Source organism: Melanotaenia boesemani, chromosome 21 (assembly GCF_017639745.1).
Source record: "Melanotaenia boesemani isolate fMelBoe1 chromosome 21, fMelBoe1.pri, whole genome shotgun sequence".
Taxonomy (NCBI): domain Eukaryota; kingdom Metazoa; phylum Chordata; class Actinopteri; order Atheriniformes; family Melanotaeniidae; genus Melanotaenia; species Melanotaenia boesemani.
The window spans coordinates 25168352-25188397 of NC_055702.1; the positions used below are offsets into that span (position 1 = coordinate 25168352).

Sequence of the window (20046 nt, forward strand, 5' to 3'; positions counted from 1 at the left end):
GTTGGAAACTATGGGCTTTTTATATTTATTTATTATTTTTAATAAATCATTTTCCACAAATATCTACATCCCATAGATGAAAGTCTGCCTATCGTCTTTTAGAAAGTTGTATGTTTTTTATTTTAAAACCTAAAAACAGAAATAAAAATGTGGCTCTTAAAAAAGTAACAATTCCTATAATAGATAGCATTCAAAAATTATAAGTTGTCATTTTTCAAAAGGTCGCCTAACATTTGCGGTTATAAATGAGCTGGACTAGACTGTATGGTCACCTAACCCTCTGTCTGAAAGAAGCAGGACACGAGCGGAGGATTGCTATAAATGACAGGAACCAGCAACCTATCAGTACACAGAGTTTTGAGACGTTAGAGCCAATCAGAAGCAGAGTAGGGCGGGCATTTGTAAAAACTCCGCTAGGAAAAAAGGTAAAGGAAACCAGAGCTCTGAAAGTGTCAGAAGGACCATCAGTCTGGACGAAGAAAGATGTCTCTGTCAAAGTTTATCAAGAAGAGAAAAGTGGACTAAGAAAACAGGGGGGTTAAAGAGAAAAAATTATAACAAGTAAAATATGACAAAGAAATATTTTATTATTTGTAATATTTTTGTATAACATATATTTTAGTTTGACAGATGTAACTTCTTGTCTCGCTATTCTCCATATTGTATCTTCATAATACTGAATATTAGTAATAATAATTATGATAATAACAGTAATAATAAAAATGATAATAATAATAGTATAGTTGGACCAACCGAGGTTCATCCCCTCTTATTGATGTCTCTCATCATCCGCAAGACGCTGAGACACTGCGCTTGCGCATTCTGATATGTTGATCCTGCAGTACGTCAGTCACGTGAGCTTCAGCTGATCCATACGTGATGTAGTGGTGACGCAACGTTTCGCGCATGCGCGTGCTTTGAAGAATCTTGACCTGTGGCGTCACCGAAAGAAAGCCTTTATTACCGAACTGACGACAGGACAAATCATTCTAAACCTTCCACTAGAAGTCAGAAGTTACCCAGTTATCCTGGTTTTATCAAGCTGAGCTTATATTCACATAAGTTTTATTTGAAGAAGAAAATTCTACAGAACAGGACAAAAAGATAGATATGGAATTCGAACATATTTCTTTCAAAGATCTTATTAGGAGAGTACAGAAACTCACTCGTCAAAATGCTAACTTGGACAAGAAAATAGCACGTATAACCAAAGAAAAAGATGATGAAATTGATAGTTTGAAGACACAGCTTTTTCAAGAAAAAGACATCAATCAACGCTACGATCAACGCTTCGATAGTCAGTCGACAGAGCACCAACACACGATCGCTGACTATAAATCAAAGCTGTCTGCTGCAGAAAACAGTCTCAAAAACGCTGAAATTGAATATGAAAAGCTGAAGAAAATTAACAAAAAACTAATTTATGATTTTAAGACACAAGATCGAGATCAGGAATCACTGAAACGTGAAAACGATCATCTTAAAATACAGATTATTCAGAAAAAGCAGAAGATGAAAGACCTGAAGAAAATGCCGTTTCCACATCTTGATGAACTAAACAACACAAAGAGAATCTTGAAAAGGACTGAATCTGAAAATGAGGAGCTCACCAGGGAAGTACAAGACTGCAGAGAGACGATTATAAAATATAAGAGAAGATTAAATCAGCAATATGATACAATTCGTGTCTTAAGAGAGGAGATCAAAAGACAGATGCCATTAACTACAGAAATGCAGGAGGAGGAGGAACCATTGATGTTTGAAAGAGAAAACATCTGTGCAGGATGTCTTGAAAAAAACGATCTTATTCAGATGCAACAACTCAAGATCCGCTGTTCTGAACATTTGAAATCACTCCTCATCCAACGAAATATACTGCTGGGAGAGAAAGATGCCCAAATTTCAAAACTGAAAAGTGAGAATGAAAACCTGGAATTGAAACTTTCCCGGCGGCCTGACGAAACGGCGGGGAGACTCCAACGGGCTATGCTGGATATAAGAGTATATCAGAAGGATTTAAAGAGAAAAACCCATATAATTGATGGATTCAGGAGCGAGAAGATGAACTTTCAAGAAGAGAAAGCTGAACTGGAAGAGGAGGTGAGACGGCTCAAACTGGAAAATAAATTACTGTCAAACCGCCTTACACCCATTTCTAAACGAACCACATCTGTACAAACACCCAACAAAGACGAGGTGACACATATTACAGCAGATGAGAAATTAAAGCCAAATATCACTCTGGCCCTTACCATATGCTCCCTATCTAACCAAACACCCAAGAAACACGAGGTGGGACACATTAGATCAGATAGGAAATTAACGCCAAACCGCCTTCCACCAATTTCTGAAAATAAAACATCTGTACAAACATCCAACAAAGACGAGGTGGGACATATTAGAGCAGATAAGAAATTTACACCAAATATCGCTCCAGCCCTTACCATATGCTCCCTATCTAACCAAACACCTAAGAAACACGAGGTGGGACACATTAGATCAGATAGGAAATTAAAGCCAAACCGCCTTACACCCATTTCTGAATCTGAACACACATCGAACTCCGAGGATCAGACTGAGACTGGGAGACTTGCAAGATTCACACAGAAAAAAACAAACCGCATAGTCCTGGACAGCAGAAGGCAAACGCCTTGAGGGACTCTTACCACTAATCATTAGCCTCGATCAGAGGGGGTTTACAAGCTCAAGATAACGCCAGAGCGACCCTGCAGGTAATTAATGGTTATTCTGTCACGGCTGTTGTACCTCTTTCAGTCCCTTCCACCAGATGTACCTGACCAGCAGTTCCAGGAGTGGGGCTTAAACCAAAGAACTAAATCAAAACTTCACAGGGGTCTGCAACAAAGGGAAAGTAACTCACTCCATGTGAAACAGATATGGGAAATGCATATGGGAACACTTACGTGAGATACAAAAGAAAACCTCAAATTCAACACAATAGAAGGAGTTTTGCTGCAAAAACTTTATTAGATTTTTCATCACTCCAGTTCAGAAAAGACACCAACTCATCGGTATGTTGGAGACAGTGTAGAGACAAACCATTGTCACATCTTCTGGTATTGTTCCTTTTTTGGCAGAAGGTGTATAAAACATTGATTTTCCGTTTGAGTTTACATCTCTATACTTAGGAATTCTCCAGCAAAAAAAATTCATCTCAATGATAAAGATTTAACATTTAATTGGTGGAACACAGGCAATGACCACATAGCCACATATTTAAAATGAGCATAACGCTCAATCTGGTGCAGCCATGAATTAATGCCTTTTTTTTGCAAATATGTGTGAGTAACACAAGAAAGCAACTGAAAGACAAACTAAACAAATATAAATAATCAAAACAACAACAACAATAATAATATGAACCCAACATGTTGAAAAAGGATCAGTATGAAGCATAAGCTTTAATGAGATAATGATTATATATACTGAATACTGTTATTACCACCACTGTTATTGTAAGTAGTTAATGATGAATGTAATTATGGGATAATGACAAAAATTATTGTAGTTTACTGGGGTGTGATTAGAGAAGTTATACTTTCATTCACTCCTTTTGAACATGTGTGTTTTCTATTTTATTTATATTTTGTCATCATGTTCAAATAAACTCTCAATCAACCAATCAAAAACAAAGCAAAAAATACACAGACACACACACACACACACATATATATATATACATATATATATATATATATATACATACATATACACACATACACACATAGATAGATGTTTTCATCCCAGTCGTGGAACAGTGGACCAGCTTTACACCCTCTTCAGGGTCTTGAAGGGGGCTTGGGAGTTTGCTCAACCATATATATGGTGACCAGGCTCCTGTATATGTCAAGTCAAAATCAGTTGCACAATTATATAGATAAACACTTCATAAACCTAAATAATTTGTACACACTGCAATGTTAAATTTTTACATCCATGTTTGACCTACTGTGTGGCGAAAGTCCTAAAAAAACACCCATTTGTTACACAGGACCCCTGGGAGACAAGGGCAGGTTAAACATCCTTTATTTAACAAACAGGATATGCATGAAGAGGTCTTATTATGACAGAACTGAAGCATAGATCAGAGGGCCAGGAACCATGGAATGGCATAGGGGTGAGTCCGCTGTGTGTAGGTTAAGGTCCGACAGGGAATGACTGTGGTGCTGGTGTATATAAAGGACTGGGGAACAAAGGAAGACAGGTGTGGCAGGTTGACTAGATTACTGATGAGTGGATCTGGAACTGCTGTGGAGGATCAGGGAAGTGAGGAGTGACTGGAGGAGCGGAAGAACAGGAGAGTGCTGGAGGAGTGGCAGGAAAGACTGTAACAACATTCAACATTTATTTTGTAGAAAGAGCAACAAGAATTATAAATAAATCCGTCCAACACAGAATGATCCAATGAATGAAAGAATATAATTTATTCATCCTAGAGGTAAATAGCAAAATTAATCACCTTATAAATGCTAAAATTAAAAACAACAATATTAATTTCCCTCAATATTCATAATTTGTTGAAACAAACGAAAACCTTATTTAGTTTGTGGAATAATTGCACAGAGACATTGAAAAACATTGTTCAACAATGCATATGTTCAAACAACTATTCATTCAATTAATCCATTAATTCAAGCACTATTAATAAAAACTGACTGGTACCAGTTCAGGAATCATCTGAATAAAATAAGGAGAAGACAATTATTGAGCTTAAACATTAGACATCACAATTACAAGTCATCACAAGATGCTCTCATGTTTAGTCTTAAGGCAACCATTCAGCAGGCGGACATAAACAACATTATGTGATGCAGCGTTTCTTAGTATGTGATATATGGAATTAATCTGTTATAAAACAAAAGGCTGATTACCCGTCTGGCTGTTGTGTCACGAATTTTATAACAGAATTTAGGATTTCTCTTGACACCTGGAAGAAAAACACACAACAAACTTTATGTGTAAGAAAATTACATCATAGAATTTAATCACCAGTTTCTGAAGATGTTTCACTGTGGGATTAGATTTATAGAGCGCTTTATCAAGGCACCCAAAGCTCTTTACGTTGTGTATCCCTTATTCATTCACACACTGATGGCGGAAGCTACCATGCAAGGCGCTCAACCACGACCCATCAGAAGGAATTAGGGGTTTGGTGTCTTGCTCAGGGCTCAACGGCTGGGGATCGAACCCTTGGGCTGCAGGATGACCACTCTACCCATTGAGCCATGCTGCCCCTAAGTGATTACCTCTGAAAATGTGCAGGTACAAGGGCTAAAAATGATTGAAAAGCCCGCCCATATATATAGTATGTATATATAAAAAATGTATACATAAAAATGCATATATATATATATATATATATATATAAATTACTCATAGGACACTCCAGTATACGTTGTCACTGACCGGTAACGACAGCATTAAAAAAAAATAGAAATAAAACACTGTCTGAGGCTCTGTTGTTTTCCCGCCAGTACACACTTCATTAACCCCTTAAAAATCTACAAACGTCAAAGATTACAGAATTTTAATGTCACCATTCAACAAACATGTTTTAAATGTACTTGGTTTTGTTACGCTTCTACTTAACTAAAAATATATGTATATGTATATATATATATATATATATATATATACATATACATATATATATATATATATATATATATATATATATATATATATATATGTATATATACGGACTACATCTCTCGGCTGGCCTGGAAACACCTCGGGATCCCCCCAGATGAGCTGTTGAATGTGGCCGGGGAGAGGGACGTCTGGGTGTCCCTGCTTAGGCAGCTGCCGACCAGTCTCCAGATAAGCGGCAGAAAATGGATGGATGGTTTAACATCAAAGTCAGAGTCTGCTCCTGCGGGGTCCTCAGGTTGGCCACGTGGGTCAGTAGCCACGGTTCAGTGGATATCCCCGATCACCTTCAGAAATGCTATAATAAACAAAATGAAGCACAGAAATTAATCTGAAATATAACACTCACCAATCAGCCAGCCATCCTCACAGCTCCTGCTTGGAGGCGCACACCCACAGAGCAGATCTGTAGAATAAACCAGACGTGCGTTCCTCCAGGCCACCGGGAAACAATGTTTAACAGAGACTTATGTGGATTGCAGAATAGTTGGACATTAACTGGATGAAAACTTTTCCTTTTCACGTTTCTGAATTCATTGTTTTAAGGTGCTTTTATTGAGATGGTTATGCAATCTATGGCTCCAGTTATGTTTGGAAATCCTGCAATGGCTGAACCCCTTGTTTAATTTTGGCTTCTTCGTGAGGTCTGTATGTGAAATGGATGTATGTTGAGGCCAGAGAAATGATCCAACACTGTCAGGACAAGTCTGCTTAGTGTTGGTTGCAAAATGCTGCATGTCTCCAATCTCCCGATTAAGTGTTCCGGAGGCCAAGAATCCCAGGGTAGACAGAGCGGGATGTACACTGGGATGGCTCTGGTGTCTCGCTCCAACATGGGTTGCAAATTGCAGCATCAATTAAACAGGATGCTTTTGGGGAAGCGGTACCTTAACAGATGAACGCGCTCCCTGCAGAGTGCACGGTGCTGCAAATGCTACAAAAGCGCAAGATAAGCAATGGCACATTAATTTTCTTTTCAGGTTGTTCTGTCACAGCTGTCTCTTATAACCTGGTACACCAGTTATTCAAATTATATACGACATCACTAATTCAGAACTTTTATTAGGTAACGTGAGGTTTCAGATTGCTGAACACTGTGACTCTCTCAGTGCGTTTTAGTTGTAGTGTTACCGTTCTACCACTAGGTTTTGTGCTTACGTATGGTAAGAACTGTGCCACGCACATTTTCCTAAGCACAAGTACAAGTTGATAAATCCCACACTTTGCGTGGAAATGTTCATACGCACACATTACGCACACTTCTGTGCTTACGAACAGTTGATAAATGAAGCCCCAGGAGTCTCAAATAAGGATGACTGTGATAGTTTCTGCAGCTGCTTCTTGCCTCCCTTTAAAGCCAGCTTCTCAGCCTCATCCAGACGGTGCTGCAGATCTCTCACAGACGCCTTCAGGTTCTTCTTCATCCTTTCCAGGTTGCTGCTGCTGGTGTCCTGTTCCTTCTTCAGTTCCTCCGCCATCATGGCTGCCTGCATGAGGACAGGAAGTTAAACTGATTCATGTGTGAGCCTCTGCATCTACAAACACAACATAACAAATATAATCAATAGTTGTGTGTAACATTAATCAGAATCAGGTTTATTGTCAAGTAAAATCAGACTGTGTGGTAATCATGTTTGCATAGTTTTTGGTTGGAAGTCATAAAAAAGGAGAGTGAATCAAGGACTTTTTGAGTAGATGTGGAAACAGTGGCTTGCAAACCATTTGTTGGGATAAGAAGGAGTCAAATCATGTCAGACTGATCAGCTGGTTAATTTACTTTTAGATTTATTTAAAAACTCCTAAAACTTTCCACCTTTTCATCTGTATTTTCATGTTGAAGTTCATCTGAAGCAGCAAGTAGTTAAAAATTAAAGTTATAAAATTAGTTTTATTAGAATGTTTTATGATCCAACAATTCCAGATGTTGTTTTTACATATTGAACAGTTGTTGAGTAAAGAGACGGATGTGTGGGGAAATAATGAGGTGTAATATAGAGTCTGTTGGGCTCCTTTAAAAAAAAAATGGTCACCTCTTTACGCCTTCAGAGACAAGAGACGGGCCCAGTTGTGCCTGACTTACTGAGTCACACAGTGTTTATAGAAGATGAAAACAGCGGATTGGCGTCTTCAGTCTGTTCATTGAGCTGCATCTCTGCTCAGTGACCAGCAGTCTGCAGCAGAGAGCCTCGTTCTGGAGTTTCTCCATGCCTGACACAAGCTTTGCCTTGGCTCAGATGGTTACAGTGGATAAAAAAAAGTGTTCAAATTCCAGGTTTTTGAAAGAAATGAAACCAGAATAAATGATTTAAAATGTTTTCCCACCTTTAATGTGAACAATAACCTGTACAATTCAACTTATAAACAAATCTGTCAGGCGAAAAATATGACAATAAAAAACAGTACAGTTAGCTGGCTGCATAAGTGTGGGCACCCTAAACCTTGATGCCTATTGTCACAAATCTGTGACAAACCACTTCTGGTCTTTATTTATAATTTCATTTAATTTCATTTGTTGCTCTTTTTTTATTTATTTCATATTCAGTTGTATATCATTGTATTCCAGTCTTTTCTTTTTGATCTTTCTTTAGGTTTTACTGTATTAATGTAATTTTTATATCATTGTAAATAAATTTAGGCAGTAAAGGGTTAAACTACTAATTCGCTGAAGCACCTTCTTAAATCTTATTGTTAAGAGGCGTCAGTCAGGATAAAGATACAAAAGAACATGTCCTCAGCATTGGATTTAACATAAAACAATAAATCCAGTCATCAAAAGTGCACAAAATATGGGCCAACAGTAAAGTTAGAAAGAATTGGACGACCCCCCCAGAACTGAAGAAAAGAAGAGATGAAAACTGGTCCCATTCTCTTCATATGTCTGCACTATGAATAAGGGTTGAAGACTGATGCTTTCTCTGAGAAGGAATAACATCTAAGCCTGATTACAATTTGCCAAAACATCCATCAGGTTCACTAAGCATGTGAGAGTGGTCTGGTCTGATGAGACCAAGATTGAACCTTGGCCACAATTACCAAAGAACAAATACTTTAACAAAGTTTTAGGTTCAGGGTGTCCACACTTATGCAACCAGCGTATTCTACAGGTTTTAAGTCACATTTAAGGTGGGAAACATTTTGAAATATTTTTTTCTGATTTAACATTTGAACAAAACAAAAACCTGGAATTTTAGCGGGGGTGTGAATCCTTCTTATTTCCACTGTGCATGTCTTTGTTTTAAAGGGACAATTGACAGGAATTATCTCACCAAAGAGGTTATCAAGGTGCACTATAGGAAGTTGGGGAGGGGGGTCTGTTCAGAACATGCGTGATGTTTTTTAGCAGAGCAGCTTGCTAATCGCTTCCCTGCCTTGATTATTTGACTAAAACAACAGTAAAATGAATAAAAATCGTAGTTTTCTTCAGAAATATGAGCTAATATGTGAGCAAAGTGAGCTAGCTTATTTGGGCAAAGTTTAGAAGAGACAACAAGCTGATGCTCCACAACTTTCCATCAGACGAACTAACTATTGAGGACCCTTCTGGTCCCCTGTCAATCATGAACCAACCCCCTCCCCTTTTCGGCGCTCCAGTAGACATTAATATTGTAAACTCAACCTCTAGTAAGGTCTGGAAAATGGTCTGTAGATCAGCCAAGGTCAGCTTTGTGCATTTAATTTTCAGTCTGACCCTTCATACTAGCAGAGGTGATCATCTGCTGCTCTAACTGTGTCTGATTGATAAGAGTAAACTATACGTGCTTCAAGTCAGTCTCCAAAAATCTCCAATAACAAGTCCCTGTATGTTGCTAGTCGCTCTTTTTTTTTATTTATTTATTTTTTTAAATAAACAGACATGTGCACCAGCATAATTGGTGTACCAGAAACTCTTGTACTGACAAACGTTCCGCGTAGAGATAGGATCTATAGCTCTTTAAATTTTATCAAGAAAATAATCACTGGTAACAATTTGAATTTGTTAACTGTCGTCCAACACACTGACAGTTTGCTCCTCTACCAATTATTTGAACTTTAGAGGATTCTCTTTTTACCTGCAAAAAAACAAAACAAAGCTGGGAATTGATGACTTGCAGAGTCCACATCTTCATTTTGCAATATGCAAAAAAGTAAAAAAACATTTTCAGTCAGCCAAGTTCTGGATAATATTTTTCATGAAACTAAGCAAAGAAAATGTTACAGATCAGTGGTTTTCTGAGAAGGAAGACAGAGTATCAAGACACATCTGATGAGGAGGTTACTGTTACAGACGTTGCTGCCCCTGAAAGATTCAAATCCAAATATGGTAAAATCTGTTGGAATTCAGGACCTCATGATGCAGGTCAGCTGCTACAAATGTCATCACAATGACCCCTGGAATCACAAGGTTTGCTGTGACAAGAGTTAGTGACATCAAGACATGTTCTGAGCTATTTATGCAAATGTCAGTAAAAAGAGGCATCCTTGCTTTAAGAAACTGAAGGAAAAATAAAAGTGATGAAAAAACACTCTGGCTTTTTTCTTGAAGCACCCTAGATGTTACTATAGTTAATAACACTGAAACAAGAAAAAATAAATTAAACAAATCCATTTAATAAATGTGTTCTAAAACCCCTCAGTTATAGTCAGGTAACACAACAACCTTTTATTTATTTATATGATTCTCATGAGGTTCATTTTACCATCTTTACCATTTTCATGAATAAGGAAGCCTACTAATGTAACCAATAGATAAGAAAAAAATGGATGATAGATAATTGTTTTTTATTTTACAGCTGATTTAAGACACAGGTTTAAACTGACACATTAACATAAGCGATGGCAACATCTCTTGTGTAGCTGCTGCAGGCCCCTCCCTCACCCAAAAGCATGCTCAGCCAGCAGTCTGAGCAGCAGATCACCTCTGCTAGTATGAAGTTAGGTCAGAAAATAACTGATCCTGCCCTGGTTTACTGTCAGATATTAGTGCATATTAATGAAGAATGTCAAAAACAATTTAAAAGTTAAAAGTACTGTAACATGTTGTAGAATCAGAGAACGGTTAAATTACTTAAATGACACTTAAACTTTAGATCTGTTCAGTTTTGACCACGCATACTTTCTGTTTCTTTTTTCTACTGTTTTGAATTGAAATGCAATTAAATAAATTTTACCAGACATTACTAGAGTTTGAGTTTACAATATTAAAGTCTATTATTTGATTAAGTCATCCACTAAAATCCATTAAAAAATGTTGCTCTTTAGGGGAAAATATTGTGTGTATATATATATATATATATATATATATATATATATATATATATATATATATATATATATATATATATATATTCTTGATCTAATAAATAATTTAGTCAGTTGAGGTAAAAATGTCAAATCATCTCGTAAATTACAAAAATCAAATGTTTATTTTTCTATTTTTCATAACTTGTTAATTGAGGGGAACAAAAGATACATTCCCCCCCAAATTAATCATCTCACAATTTTGAAAAAATGAACAGACTTTCTTGAAATTATTTTATTAATTCAGAAAAACAACCATTCCCCCATTTTTTATTATTATTATTATTTCTTAATCTTGTTAAATGATAACTGATTGATTTTTTTCATAATAATCTAATAATTTTGAAAAACTGGAAAGAGTTTTTGAGTGAGATTATTTGGCTACTTAAAAACAAAATACTTAAAAAAATTCCATTTAAACATTTTTTTTCTAAATCACATAATCATAACAACAAATTATCACTGTAATAAAAACATATTTGTTTTTTTTAACCTTATCTTATTAATTTATAAAAAAAAATATATATATATGTTTTTATGTCTTCATTTATGAAAACAGATTTTCTCTCTGATTTATTTTATTTTTTTAACTGGATGCAGTACGCTTCCGGTTCTTTAGTATCTATATTAGTGCTTTAAGTTGAAGGGACGAGGAACTGGTTTCCGGTTTCTCTCTTCCTCGTTCTCTGCAGCTTTACGCTGCCTGAAGGAGCGTAACGGAGCGCGCAGGCAGGCAGGAGGAGCAGAGCGGTGAGTGAGGGGCGTCCTGACAGCAGCAGCGGCGGCAACAGGAGGAGGAAAAGAACCTGTTCACCAACTTTTACCAATTTCACTTATTTCTTCTGCAACTCCAGGCAACACCTTCTCATTATACTAGAAACGAAGTTTTTTCTCCGAGGAGCGCGCGGGAGCGAGTCATCATCACCCAGCAGCGACAACAACACCGCCAGAGTGGGAAGTTTTTGGCCCCTTGGAGATGTCCGGATCGTTCTATAAAAGCCTGTACCCCTTCAGCGGGGAGCAGCACCAGCAGGGACTGAGCTTTGAAGCCGGGGAGATTATTAAGGTGGTCCAGGCTCTGCCCGGAGGCTGGTGGGAGGGAGAGAAGGATGGAGCCAGAGGATGGTTCCCTACAAGTTATGTGCAAGTCCTGGAGGTAAGGAATTTATAATAATTTATATATTAACATGTTTTAAGTAACTTTAATTTTCAATGTTTATTTATTTTGTGTCTTGCGCGCGCGTGCGCACACACACACACACACACACACACACACACACACACACACACACACACACACACACACACACACACACACACTCTTTAAGTGAAAGACAGCATTGAGTGATACTCTAATAGTAAACCCGTGCTACGCTTATCAAATTAACTCCAACCTTCCCAGCGGTCTGCAGAATGAGCGGCGCGCGCTTCCTCATTCCAGTCATTCCAGCGAAGTCCTCTCTGTGCGCGTGAGTGCTGCTCGTGCTTGAACCCCACATCCTCAGCCCACAAATGAGTTGAGCAACCCTATTGTTCAGGTCACACCAGAAACCCCAGTCTAACTTGACTTTATGGTGGTAATAGTGGAGAAGTTCCTGACACCACCCAGAGATCTGACAGTTGGTTCTAGGAGCAGGGGGCCCCAGCACTCCCAGCACTGGCACCCATTTTTTTTAACCACATCCCCACCCAGACTGGGAGAGGGCATATGAAGAAACGTGATTAGTGACAAAGTGACAGCAGAGCGGTGCAGCTTCATTCCAGGCGTGTGCTGATGTAGACAAAACAACAGCCCTCATCTTCACTCGGAGCAGTTCAGGATTGGAGGGGATGGGCGGGGCTGCAGGATTCCTCATTTTAGGACAGTTTCATCAGACCTTGCTTAGGTTTTAGGTTTTGCTTAGGTTTTTAGGGATAGCGAAGTTTCTGCATGTGTCTTTGTTCCACTGATGCATGCTTACCGATTTATCTGTGTCTGATTACCTCACCAGTAATACTAGATAACTTGTGTGTTGGCTCACTAGAATGCTGCACGGTTGTGACCCTGGAAATATTTAAGTGGTGTCTCATCCTCTTGCGTTGTGAAGGATTTTGTGATAGTCAGCCTACACATGTTAAAATAATCCCATCATTCCTTTCCAAGTAGAAAATAACATTTTTGGTTTTACCTGAGGAAGAGGAGGATTCTGATCTTTGTTTCTTACACTCCAAAGAAGCATGTTTGCAGCTGGAATTTCCCGGTTTTGTCTTTTTTCAGTAAATGTTTGGTCCACATCTGAACTTTTAACCTCTTCTTGACTAGAGCCTTCTGAACAGGGGCAGCATAAGATGTGGGCAGAACTTCCTGGTGTTTGTACACACCAGGAAGTAGCAATCCTAACATGAAGCATAGCAAAATGATGGGGAGAAACTCTGTTAAAAGACTACCAAGCGTTGGCATCCAAACCAAACACAGTTCAAAGCCCAAACATATATGGGAATGAAAGAAAAACATGAGGACAGCTCTGTCCACTTTACAGCTTCTGCTAATTCCTCCACTTCAAGCAAAACCACACAAACAAGGAGTCATATGGAAGCAGAAACTCTGCTGGTTACAAAGATGTCTGTGCTGCTCATACTGGACAAAAAGCGTGTTAGGCTTAAACACCAAATTAAAAACTGAAACCCAGGACTGCATAAACTTGGTGTTGCTCCATTGTTTACTATGAACGAGCCGGCAGACGGGGAAAGATATCAGTTATTGGTCCTGGCCAGTCATTGATTTTGGGGAATATCGCCCCCACAAGGAACAGTTGTTGTAAGTGTGTGTCGCTGTCCAGGCACTTTTGGTCCACTTAAGTAAAGTACACAGTGAAAACAAACCAAACAAAGGAAGGTGTGAAATGTTTGGGCATTATCCACCTAAGCGAACCGAGTTCCCCGGACTATCTTGGTTTGAATGCACCCTAAGAAAAACACGCAGGAAGAATCCTAATCAGACATGCAAACAACCTCAACTGGACTCAGAGGAACATGAACTCCTCCGAGCTCCCCTTCAATGGCCACGTTTACATGATGTTCTTTAATTCAGAATTCATTTTTCAGAATTCAATAATTCGGAAATAAAGTCTTCTCCTTCGTGTTTATATGTAAATAATAATTCTGAATTGAGGTTTACATGGAAAACACAGTTATTAAGGGAGCGAGCCTGTGCAGAACGACCAGAATTAATTTACAGCAGAGTGAACGTATACATGATTGAGAAATTATTCAATTCGGATTTAAAATCAGAATAAACCAGTCACTTACTTTGGATTTAAGTTTAATTTGGAATGGTCATTTTCATTTGTTTACAAGGTCCTTTTTAATCTTCTTAAACAAGATTTCAATTTTATTCTGAATTAAAGAGGAATTAAAGCTCTCATGTAAACATGGCCAGTGTCCTGCCCTTTTACCGGCCTTCAACCACCCATCTGAAGAGACTAATTCTAGCTGCTACCGTCTTTCAGTAGCGATCTAAACCTCATGACCATAGTAAGGGCTGGATTTATAAGCTGTTTTCACCACATCAGTCCAGTACAAGACCTGTATTTCTGCAGATATTGTACCCACCAGCCTGTCCATCTCATGATTCATTTTCACCTCATTTTTACTGAAATATTTAATCCTGCTCATATAAGTGAGAAAGTGAAACACCAGTTCTCTTCGTGTTTTTGAGAATACATAATATCTGTGTATGTTTCGGCCATTTAGCAGACAAGGTTCCACTGTTCATGTGCAATAAAAAGAAGCAGATGATGGAAAGTGTATAAAGAGAGTATATGTACAACTAAGCAGCCTGCTTCTTACTCGGCCCCTCAGCTGGGTGGATGGATTTCTTTTGTAAAACCCTGATGCAGCTCTTGATAAGCAAAGCTGTTTAAAGAAATGAAAACACGCTTATCTGATTTAAGGTGTGACTCTTTAGTACAGACTTTTATGTGAGCTCACAGACACAGCAGCAGGTTTTCAGCTGGTGTTGGATGTTTGTGGTTTTGTGGGTAGGAAATCTAACCCCAGATCTACCTTTCCTGTTCTCTGCTGTGGAGTGGAACTGTCTCAGTGGAGAAGAACATAACAGAGCCACGGTTGTGTTTTTCCTTGTCCTTTGACAGCATGGGTCAGCTAATGGCAGCAATAGTAGATATCACTGAAATATATATTTAATTTAGTTTTGTTTGGAAGAAAAAGAGAAATTAAGATTACAATCGTCATGGGGCCATAGATTCTTAATTCTTGTGGATAATTTGGATTTGTACGAACCCCCTCCTCCCCACAGCTGAATGACACATATTGAAACTCAATGTGTCATTTTTCTGTTCCTGTGGGTTGATGAGACGTGCTGTGGAGGTTGCAGGGTGGCAAATTGAAAAGACTCAATGTAAAACCAAAAGTCAAAAGAAATCACTCATGCATTTCCGCCGAATGGAATATTTAATTTTTCATTCTTTGTCACAATCACCCAGTCAGGTTTCTCTGCAACTTCACTTTCAGTGTGGTAAATGATCATAAAAATAGGTCTTATGAGAATTATTCGCGCAGACAAGGGTTTGTGTGGCTGGCACAGCTGACATTGAGCTGTGATCTGTCCTTGTTGTCATCTTTAGCATTGTGGCTTTGCTCTACAAACAGCTCTATTGTTCTCAGGATAATGAACCTTTTGACACACTTGTTTTGCTTTTTCTTACAGAGCAACGCTTCATACTGCTGTAAGATTCAAAATAAGAAATATCCAATTTTCCTGCTTTAAAAGCAAATGTTGATCTTAAGGGAATTAAATATTGCCTTGGTTTGTTTGGTACACCCAGAACTAATGGTTCTAAAGTCTTGATTGTATTACAATTAGTTTTGTTTGTTTTAAAGTGCTTTATAAATAAAGGTGGATTGGATTTAATGTTAGCAAATGCTAGCAAACTGTAAATTAGCACTAGTTTGCCAAAACTGATTCAGTTCTATGGCTATGCAAGTGTGTCTTCGGTTATTTCCACAGGAGCATGGGTATTTTGCATAGCAGATTTTTTTTCTTCCTATGTCTCTAAGCTGAAACTTTATCAGGAGTAAGTCAAACAAGATGGCAAACAAAAAACGGATCACAGTGTGAAAAGGCAGGACGGTGTTTATGTAGCAGCGTCCTAAATAACACACTGCGACGCCTTCGTTCTTCAGTACAGTTGACTACTCTGTGTATATTTATATGCAAAGATGTGAAATGTTCTGTTAAGGTGAGCATTAACACAGTCATGGCTACGTCTGCTATTGCCATATAAAGACAAGAGCAAATGGTGGGTAAGATATTTTAGGAAATGTTTGTTTTAGGAAAAATGCAAATTTAAGTATCAGTCTGGTACTAGGCACTTGGCGCTATGTGAGCAGGTGCGAGCTGGTTGTTTTCTAGAGTTTTCCAAATCTTTTAAAAGTCTTCTGATGCAGCACAGCATAAGAGATCACTAAACATGCAAATACAGTCAAAATCAGTGTAGGCTATAGTTGTTTTCTTTGACATTAGGAAACAGTGAGTGTGTCTCAAACCGCGCACTTACATGAGTGCACTGGAAGGTAGTGCGTAGTGCGCACTAAGCACTACCTTCTGTAGTGCACACTATCGTGGGTAAGTCCTGATCCAAATTGAGCACTAACGTTTTGCACTTACCGGTAGTGACGTACCAGCTTAGCAGCGCCGCTCGGTTAATATACCTTTTTTTTTTCTTCCAAAATCCAAAATCACGTCAACATACGTGTTTGCATGTCATACTTTTATGCTAAAACAGTTTTTAAATAAGCAAAGATATCTTAACTGAATTAAAGTACGTTACATTATACATTTGTTTTTATTGGTGTTTACACTGATACCGTTCACGTCTGCAACAGGAAACCGATTATACTAGAAATCATCATTTAAAATATGAAATGCAGTAATGAAGACGCTAAAACAGGGATGCAGAAAACATTTTATTTAAAATTTTAATTAAATCATTTCTCTCTTGCCGCCCCCTCTTCTCCACAGCAGCATCCAAGCCCGCAGGTGGTAAATGCCTCAGTGCCACTGCTGGCTCAGTAGTTTGATGCCACAGTGACCTACGGTAAACACAGAATGGAAGTTTATATAAAAGCAAACATTATTATGTACTTTATGGGTACTTTGTACATCACTTTAGATAAGAGTCTGCAATCAGCTACGGCTTCGTCAGTGTTACCATGGAAACGGGCCGGTTCTCTAAACCAGCGGTGTTTCCTAATCAGTTTTCAGATCAAGGACCATTTCGTTTACGCCAGAGACCCCGCAGTGCTTAATTTGGAGGTTCAGCAATCATGAATAAACATACGGAACCTATAGCATTAATCATTTTTAACACTTATAGCCCATCTAGATCCGCGAAATCGGCTATAAAACTGCTAACATTTACGTTGCTAACTCTACTGCAGCCTCCAACAAATGATCAGATCCATAACTGTCATCAGGGATAGAAGAGATAAGAAGCATGCTGCAGTTTATATTAGAATTATGATCAAATATCTTCATACTTACAACAGTTGAAAATACCCTCCGCCTGCATCGGTACCGCTAAGTCGGTGGCTGCCAGCTCGAAAAACTGGTTGAAAGTCCCTCCCCTTCCGCTACGTCAGCAAGATGGCGTCCGTTTAGTGCGTGTAGTGTCCATCGTTTCGCACTAGATTTTTGGCCGAGTTTAGGGCAGCATCCGGGTACTTTCAGTGCACTGAGTTTTTACTGAAATTTCTGTGTCAGCGCACTAAGCACTTAAATGTAGTGTTCGAAGTATAGAAGTGCGCGATTTGGGACACACCCAGTGATTTTGTCAGATGATGCCTTGGCTTTTGGCAAAGCAGCTAATTAGCAAGACTGAAAATGCTAAAAACAACATTAGCATTCAGGAAGCAATAAACTACTAGCTTGGCTAGCCTGCCTTTTGATTGTGGAAAAAAAAAATGGTTTTGTAAATAAATTGTATCCCTTTCTGTTGTGAATATGTTAAACAGGATATAAGGCCGGGCCATTAGTGGTTGGTAATTGTACTTCTAAACTTTAGAGAGGCTAGCTACTTTTCGCCCTGCTTCCAGTTGTTACGCTAAGCTATGCTAACCTTTCTTTCCATAGATAGATACTGTAGATAGATGTACAGACATACAGACAGACAGACAGACAGACAGACAGACAGATAGATAGATAGATAGATAGATAGATAGATAGACAAATAGACAGACAGACAGACAGACAGACAGACAGACAGATAGATAGATAGATAGATAGATAGATAGATAGATAGACAAATAGACAGACAGACAGACAGACAGATAGATAGATAGATAGATAGATAGATAGATAGATAGATAGATAGATAGATAGATAGATAGATAGATAGATGTGTTTCTATGGTGACGATAACAACAGGTCCAGAGCATCCTGTATCCCAGTCACAGTGAGTCACGCTGGCTCATTAGTGCTCACTGTTCATCTACTGGGGAGGAAATGAGAGGGACAGTGAGTCAAAGCAGTAATGAAGACTTGTTTTTTGTGCCTACTGACTCAGTGATGTCACCCTGTGGAGTTCAGTCAAGAATATTGTCCAAAATGGTGGAGAGAGCCTTCATCAGTGAATGGCATTAATTCAGTCATTCAGTCAACCTGCTAGCTTGAAAGTAATTTGTCAGCCTCCCTGTGGTGTTAGGAGCTGTCATCGCTGGTTTTCAGGCTGCTGTTTTAAATGTAATGAAGCTCGTAGAGGCCGAGTCCAGCTCTGTGTTGTTGTTACTCCATCGTTCCATGGAGTAATGTCTTATTGCTGTGTTCCTTCCTCCTGCTTTATGTGATTCAGGGGTTTTATTACCTTATTAACTTGTACCCCCCACCCCCAGCACAATATCTCCAGTCCTCATAAATGGATTCTTGAAATTTCTTGGACTTAAAAAAAAACAAAAACTGTTTATATAATTCCACAGTTTTTCTACAGGAGCAGCAATTTTAAAACAAACTAAATTAGAAGCCTTGAAGATTGTTTCCAGGTCCACAAATAACAGCATATTTATATTACAGTGCTGATATCTCTGGTTCTAGCACCAGAGTGGAGGACTGGCAGAGTTTAACTTTCTCTGACTGCCATCTGGTTGCTACTTTCCTCTGAGTCAATAAAAGCAGGTTTCTTAAAGTCTTTTGGCAGTATACAGTCATCAGATCCTTGGTTCTGGGCTGTGTGACTAAAGCCAAACAAGCACAAAGACCGCTTCAGCTGTTGCAGATAAATGGTTGTCTGGGAGTTGCTGTTTTGGTTTTATATAGTCTGTTCCTACTAGGAATAAAGGGAATACTTCTGGGACAATCTGGTTAGCATGTTCCTACACTTTCAGATTCATAGACTCATAAAGATGGATGAATAAATAAATAGATAAATAAAAAGATCTGCTTCTTCACAAATAACGTCTGATCTGTCAAAGATTAAAATGACCAGACGCCCCCGGTTTTAGTCTTAGCCTGCAATGAACCTACGACACTGACCAGCATCTTTCCAGCTCAGATATAATAATTTAGATATTCCTAGAGATTAAAACAGTTTCTGTATGTGTTTCATTCAGGCTGTTTTTGAAACTCCTTACTCTTCTCATGTACTAACTTAGCCAAACTTCAGCACATAATACATAAGATGGTGTACTGTATCCCATAATGCAATGCACCACCATGGTCTATTATTATTATTATTATTATTATTATTATTATTGTTGTTGTTGTTGTTGTTATTATTGTTATTATTATAGTGGTGGTAGAATTGGAATCTTTATATGCACGAGGAAGGCATCATTCTTATTTATGACACATGTCCAAAGGTGTAGAAGAAGAGGACTAACCTGGATTAAAGTTAGATAAATATATAAACAAATCAATAAAACTAAACAGACGTTTTCAAACTTATTTTGTGTCAATAAATTATGAGTTTATGAGAATTATAAAAATAAATTCATACATTTTAAGGGTTTGAGATTCCCGTGGAATGTTGTTCTGTTTATTTATATACATATATTTATATAATATTATTATAAGACATAAATATATATATATATATATATATATAT

The 20046-nt window shown here is 38.2% G+C and overlaps 1 protein-coding gene across 2 annotated transcripts in view; it reads left to right on the forward strand.

Annotated features, from left to right (window-relative positions):
* Positions 1 to 11485: 11485 nt before the first annotated feature.
* The window catches only part of LOC121632106 (growth arrest-specific protein 7-like), an 83569-nt gene continuing 75008 nt past the window's right edge, over positions 11486 to 20046 (forward strand). The window contains exons 1-2 of one of the 2 annotated variants that reach the window (XM_041973296.1): positions 11486 to 11697; positions 11825 to 12103. In XM_041973296.1, coding sequence (XP_041829230.1) covers positions 11924 to 12103 — 180 coding nt within the window. In that variant the 5' untranslated portion in view covers positions 11486 to 11697; positions 11825 to 11923. Of the gene's footprint in view, positions 12104 to 20046 lie in introns of both variants that reach the window. The other variant, XM_041973295.1, reaches the window with a different exon arrangement.